The 7,080-nt window shown below is 36.5% G+C and overlaps 1 protein-coding gene across 2 annotated transcripts; it reads left to right on the top strand.

Moving 5' to 3' along the window:
- The first annotated feature begins 444 nt into the window (after nt 1–444).
- LOC125655336 (uncharacterized) lies at nt 445–6,298 on the top strand. Of its 2 annotated transcripts, XM_056143681.1 has the most exons (5): nt 445–582; nt 4,865–4,952; nt 5,274–5,437; nt 5,930–6,067; nt 6,121–6,298. In XM_056143681.1, the coding sequence occupies exons 1-4, from the start codon at nt 534–536 to the stop codon at nt 6,043–6,045; spliced, it is 417 nt and encodes a 138-aa protein (XP_055999656.1). In that variant the 5' UTR covers nt 445–533; the 3' UTR covers nt 6,046–6,067; nt 6,121–6,298. The 2 variants fall into 2 exon arrangements, with proteins under 2 accessions (XP_055999656.1, XP_048741551.2); XM_048885594.2 differs by having other exon boundaries at nt 447–582; nt 5,930–6,298.
- Nucleotides 6,299–7,080: the final 782 nt, after the last annotated feature.

Here is a 7,080-nt window from a genome sequence, read left to right as displayed (position 1 = left end):
AATTAAATTTCATACTTCTGTTATAATTCTTTTCTTCTTTTTTTTTTATTCAGGCCAACACAAGTTTGGCAGAGTCATGTCCCTTGGACATAGATGCAAACAATCTCAGTATACAGTAACATGGACATTTTGAATTGAAATATAGATCATGAGGATACTTAATGCCTTTTGGCAGAGTTATGGCCCTTGGGATAAGGAAATTTTACACAATTCATAGTTTCGAATTTGGAATACTAAACATTGTTGCCACCGGGGGCATCCGTGTCGCTTCAACACATTTAGATGCCACATTTAATATTGTTGATTGTAATATCCTAGCCCATTATATTTTCTATTATGAAATAAAATTCAGGACGCAATTCTTTGTCTTTTATATTTTTAAATTTTGATCGGAGGTATTTTAACACACAAGTCTGGCAAGATCTCCTAATAGATACACGAGTTTTTAAATGGAAGAATGAATATAATACTCTACAATGTAACTATAATCATTTTGTAAATTTACAATTTGTAAGAGAACTGGCAAAGTTATAATGACATCACTGCGCACAGCAGGGCTTTTTGCTGTTTTTCTTAATTTATGTAAGTATTCGTATACAATATTAAGATATTTTTCAATGAGTATATCTTTAGATATCATTTGGAAATATTTGTTTACGCACATAATCTTAGCGAAATCAATTCTATGTATTCTTTCTGGATCTACGGTACTACGCTGTTTTTTGTTTATCCTAAAATGTTTTCAAAGTATTTTTATTGTTTAAGGAATACTTGTCTTAAGTTGTTTCTAGTACACGGAATATAAACAATGGATTTACGTAATCGGTGAACAATCTAGACATTCCTGATATCTATATATTAATAATATATATGTATATTGTAATGCGTACGGTGAAGGTCAACACTTTTATCGAGGAATGAAATACAGTGATATAAGAAAGGTTATTACCGACAAAACATTGGTAAACAACAAGCAAAATTATTATATCAAAATATAGAATAACAACAGATCTTGTCCGTTTTTATAAGTTGAAACTTATAAGGGGCAAATTCAGCACTTCAAACATCAACTACCTTTCACTACTACTTTAGAAATAAGAAGGGGGGGGGGGCAGATCAATCAAACTTTGCATGTAGAACTTTGTATGTTAAAATAATAGAAAAGTCAAATTGTAAAAAAAAAAAAGGGGGGGGGGGGGCAGCCCAGGCCCCCTGCCTACCCCAACCTCCTATTACAACATGACAGGTATAGCATTTACACAAAAACGATTTCGTCAGTAGAATAGTATCCGAGATATATGACTTAATTTTAGATGTTTACTTCTTTGTAAATGTAATTAATAACTATCAACAACAGACAACAAATTTCATATTGAATTCCTAGAAAATCAGACAGCAAAAATAACGGGGAAACCTATATTTTGTCCTCTTTTTTCGAGGCAAAAAGTCGCTAATTATCGTTTTGTCATCATTTCGTTTGGTCGTCTTTTCGTCTTTTCGCCTGTATTTTATCGTCCTGTCGACTTTTTGTTCTGTCGTCTTTTCTTAATTTCGAGGCGAAAAGTCGCTAATTATCGTTTTGTCGTCTTTTCGCCTCGGAGTAATAAAAACACGACAAATTGTAAAATGGCACAAATCTGTCACCATATTCAACAGAAAAATTACATTAGAGATATGAATTCCATTCGTTGACAGCTGATGTTCTGTACATATTTTTGTCTGCAGTGTGAAATGATTTTTCGTTAAAACCTGCATGCGTTGGTTGCACATGTTATTTCTGGCATATTCATTGTGGTTTTTGCCTTTTTGATCGTCGTTGATAAAAAATTAATAATAAAGAATTGCTGGCATGCTAAAGGCATCCTTAACCTGATCTAAAGATGTCGAGAAATGAGAAAAATCATAAATATATTAGAATAAATGACTAATAATTTTGTACAGTCATATCATTTGTCAGTAATTACACGAAATTTCTATCCTGTTGGCGCCGCTACGTAGTATGCAGGTTTCCATTTTTTTTATATATTTTTTTTAAATTACTAAGATTTCTCCGTCTTGCACATTTTTACCTTACATATGTTACTCCGTGGCAAAAATATCTTATATTATACGAACTTTCACTGGGTGGCAGGATTTTGAGATACGTTAGCTTACGAATTCAAAAATCGCAGTAATTCGAGGTTTATCGTAGAGATCGCCGTTGGCCAGCTTCCTACATCGCAGCAAATCGGCAGACGCGGCAATTGTTTTGAGCATGTTCACTGTACGAGTTGTTAGCAATCGTAAATCATCGAGATACACTCGCACTGCACTCGTGTACACATATTCGTAGCTAATCTTCAACATTCGTAGAACACTCGCGGAAATTCGTAGTACTTGTGACACTGCGAATGTCCTTCGAGTCACCTCGAACGTACTGCGAATATTTCCTCGAATAAATAGGATTGCAATGCGATTTGATGCGAATACGCTACGTAAACAGACGATTGATGGCGAATACGCTACGTAAACAGACGATTGATGACGAATACGCTACGTAAACAGACGATTGATGACGAGTGCAATACGAGTCTGTACGACCAATGAATGGACGCGTTGAATTATAGAAAGTTGTCTAAACCTCGTCAAAAATAAAAATGTCATCAAGGAAGAATGGAAATAAGAGAAAACAAAAAGAAACTGTTCGTTATCTTCACCTTTCACAGGGAGCCGCCCCTATTGCTGAATTGTAGTAGTGGTTTAAATACAGCCTCTGTGTTTTTGCTGCTTTAGATGCTAGATTGCATCCAACAGTGTTGTCCAAATCTGTAAGGTTAGCATAATATCTCCAGGCCCCTGGGACCACATGGTAATTATTGTCTTCTTGATCAAGATTTCCGTAATAGGAATCTTATCAAATTGTGCAGACAACAACATGCTAACACAATTGATAGATTGATTTTATATTGTTTAACGTTCCCCTCGAGAATCTTTCACTCATATGGAGACGTCATCATTGCCGGTGAAGGGCTGTAAAATTTAGTCCTATGCTCGACGCTTACGGCCTTTGAGCAGGGAGGGATTTTTATCGTGCCACACCTGCTGTGACATGGGACCTAGGTTTTTACGGTCTCATCCGAAGGACTGCCCCAATTAGTCGCCTCTTACGACAAGCAAGGGGCACCGGGGACCTATTCTAACCCGGATCCCCAAAGGATCATGTACAATAGATGAAATGTTGGCGCAAGGGATTGCCATCTTTTGGCGAGTATTCCAAAAGCATTTTCTACAGCGAACTGCTCTTCCAAGTCTATAGTTGAATACAAGCTCTTCATTGGTTAAGTTCCTTCTTGCAAATGGTTTCATGAGCCATGCTCTGCGAGAGAAGGCATCATCACCAATAACGAAATAGGGGATGTCTCTGTCATCATATGGAAGAGGGACAGCCTCTGAAAATTCAATATTTTTATTTTCAGTTGCATATTTTAGTTCTATTGCAGAGCCGTCAATTTGTACCTACACTATATATGTACGTCAACCCAAATAACTTAAAATCAGCATCAACAAGCCCTACAAGAATGAGAGAGTGGAACCCTTTGTAGTCGTGATAGAGTGTACCTCCATTTCGCGGCCTTTTACAGCAATATGCTTCCCATCCAAAGCACCAAGAACATGACCAAAGTTCCATCTAACTCTGAACTTCTCAGTATCTGCCCCCACTCCTGTGTAGTAGATATATTCCATCTAACTCTGAACTTCTCAGTATCTGCCCCCACGCCTGTGTAGTTGATATATTCCATCTAACTCTGAACTTCACAGCTATCTCTTCCCACTCCTGTGTAGTCGATATAGACATGCGATTACTTAATCAGCATATTCTGCTATTATACTTTCACAAACTTCTCGAACGAGCAAAGAAATCGTTCTGTGTGGAACTCGAAATCCGTACATTAGACTTGTGTATGACTCTCCTGTTGCTAAATACCAAAGTGTTATGGCTAACTTTAATCCAGGTTCCAAAGCCCTTCGGAACCATGTGTCATTTCTTTGTAATCTGGCATTCAGTCTGTCGACAAGCTCGGGAAAAATATTTGGCTCAACCCTAAGGAAGTTTTTGAATGATAGTTCGTCCTCAGTTTCAAGTTTTCTCAGCAAACAATCAAAATATCCACACTGAGTGCGTCTGGAGATCCAAGGTCTTATCAAATATCGTCCCTTCCTTGTCTTTGTGTGTGCTCAATGTGTAATAATTGGACAATTATCTCGTCATTTTCAGCACCATTTTGTTCAAATTCCACCAAACATTGCGCTGCAATGCCAGCCTCCTCACTGTCTCTATCACAATCATCAACTTCGATGCATTAATATAGAATTTCAAACAACCCTATATATATATACTTACACCATATATATATATTCGTTTCAACTCGTAACAATTCATAGGAATATCGTGTAAGTTTCGAACGATTCCACGGTCATTCGTAAGAGTATCGTATTAATTCGTCTTTTATCTTACAAAGTCGTAGAAAGATCTCAACTTGTTCGTTACGTAATTCGTACAAGAATCGCCATATATCGACCTATTATCGCACAAACATCGTACATTGTTTAACAGACATCATATTTGTAATGTTCTTGATTTGAAAATTGTACCGTCTATAGAAGAATCGCAACACAAACCTGGCGCATAACGGCGATTTTAACTTAGTATAATTAGTGGGAAATCGTAGTATAAATCATGACAGTGTGACAGGTTTTTTTTGGGGGGGGGGGGGGGGTATCTCGAATGAGCACGTGGACACGTTTTCTGTTATGTAGTGTTCTGATCCGGAGAAGTCTGTATCGTTGACAAAATATAGCTATATGACGTAACTTTTGATTCCAGGTTTTCGATTCGTTGATGGAGAGGCCTACTGTTACTATAGGTACTACTACCAGAATTACTATTGTTACTACACCTACACAGTGGACAAGTAAGTATCGCTAGGTGAGAGAGAGAGAGAGAGAGAGAGAGAGAGAGAGAGAGAGAGAGAGAGAGAGATACGTAAGTATATGGGCGGTAATCAATTGTTTCGCTTCTATCTTTCACTAATTTATATCCGTATATAAAGCGATGTACTAGTATCTAGGATATGCAAGCGATTACACCAAATTTGGTATTCGCGTAATAAAAGGAATATGAGTGAAACAGATTATACAGACAGATAAATAGATACATTGATGGTTTCCTGCTTTTTCACGTATTGAACAGAAACATTCCTACAAGTCTTTTTTTTTTCTGTATTCGTCTTCAGTGGTTCACTGTCAGGAATAATAGGCGGGGTCATCTCCCTCCTGATAATCATTGGTGTGGTAGCCTGCATCATCAGAGCCAAATACAACAGATCAAGGGTGGTAGCGATTAGTGGTAACACCGGAACCTCGGTCAACGTCACAAGCGTCAATACTGTTAGTCACGGTCAGTAAACACAGCTATGAAAATACTCCAAATAAGCAAACTTTGGTGTTGGGTTATAACACGGCTTGGTACGCATTATATAATGTGTAATATGCACCAAGATATCGTATGATCTAATAACATTTTTTGCTTTGTTTCATTTTATCATTTGATTTTAAATACGCTTTTAGGCTGAAGATCCATTTGAACTAAAACGTAAAGCTGTAATGACATCACATTGCTTTACGTACAACAAGTTGTGTTATGAAAAATACAGTATGTTGCTCGACCAATAAGACTGCACGTTACAAACAGTATCAAATCATAATTGATTAGTGCTGATTTTGGGATACATCGTAAAAGTGGTTGATACCACACAGAACCATAATGATAATGAGCAGAGCTCTGTGTTGAACAATTTGGTATCAGTATACTATATTCATATATATCTCTCGTATTAATGAATACTCGGCGGGTTTTAATTTTAATTCTGGATTAACGTCTCTTTTCCAGCTCCTCCGCCTCCTCCTCAACATTATCCACAGCCAAACTATGGATTTGCTCCGCAACCCAACCAGCCCATGTATGCAGGTGGAAACCCGGCTTACCCGCCAGGACATCATTATTAGCGAATCGTGTTTGAATCATTTACCCGGCTTACCCGCCAGGACATCATTATTAGCGAATCGTGTTTGAATCATTTATATGTGATGTATTCTGTATGAAAGATGTCAAGAGAGGAAGTAGATATTTGAAAGGACAGTGAAATAGAAAACTGTTACTTGTGATAATGAGTTGGTGTTCTTCATTTACTTCATGCTCCAGAGTATAATATATTGATTTTCTCAAACATTATGCAATTAAAGCGATGTTTAGGATTTTTCACGGTATTGACATTTTCTTACGTAACAAATCATAGGTAAATCATCACAGATTTTACAAAGGAAAGGTAAATCCTACGAATTTCATAAAACAAAACAAAACAACATCCTCACAGATCTACAAACTAAGGTAAATCCTTACAGATTCTATAAAACAAAACAACATCTTCACAGATCTACAAACTAAGGTAAATCCTTACAGATTCTATAAAACAAAACAACATCTTCACAGATCTACAAACTAAGGTAAATCCTTACAGATTCTATAAAACAAAACAACATCCTCACAGATCTACAAACTAAGTTAAACCCTTACAGATTCTATAAAAACAAAACAACATCCTCACAGATCTACAAACTAAGGTAAACTCTTACAGATTCTATAAAAACAAAACAACATCCTCACAGATCTACAAACTAAAGTAAACTCTTACAGATTCTATAAAAACAAAACAACATCCTCACAGATCTACAAACTAAGGTTCTATAAAAACAAAACAACATCCTCACAGATCTACAAACTAAGGTTCTATAAAAACAAAACAACATCCTCACAGATCTACAACCTAAGGTTCTATAAAAACAAAACAACATCCTCACAGATCTACAAACTAAGGTTCTATAAAAACAAAACAACATCCTCACAGATCTACAAACTAAGTTAAACCCTTACAGATTCTATAAAACAAAACAACATCCTCACAGATCTACAAACTAAGTTAAACCCTTACAGATTCTATAAAAACAAAACAACATCCTCACAGATCTACAAACTAAGGTAAA

This window comes from Ostrea edulis, chromosome 7, assembly GCF_947568905.1.
Source record: "Ostrea edulis chromosome 7, xbOstEdul1.1, whole genome shotgun sequence".
In the NCBI taxonomy this organism is placed as follows: domain Eukaryota; kingdom Metazoa; phylum Mollusca; class Bivalvia; order Ostreida; family Ostreidae; genus Ostrea; species Ostrea edulis.
The sequence above is the reverse complement of the archived record's forward strand: the minus strand, read 5'-3'. Positions and strand labels throughout refer to the sequence as shown.

Coding starts and splice junctions, on each gene's coding strand:
- LOC125655336 (XM_056143681.1), top strand. CDS start 534: ATGACATCACTGCGCACAGCAGGGCTTTTTGCTGTTTTTCTTAATTTA. Junction 583..4,864: donor TGCTGTTTTTCTTAATTTAT/GTAAGTATTCGT, acceptor TTTTGATTCCAG/GTTTTCGATTCGTTGATGGA. Junction 5,438..5,929: donor CGTCAATACTGTTAGTCACG/GTCAGTAAACAC, acceptor TCTCTTTTCCAG/CTCCTCCGCCTCCTCCTCAA.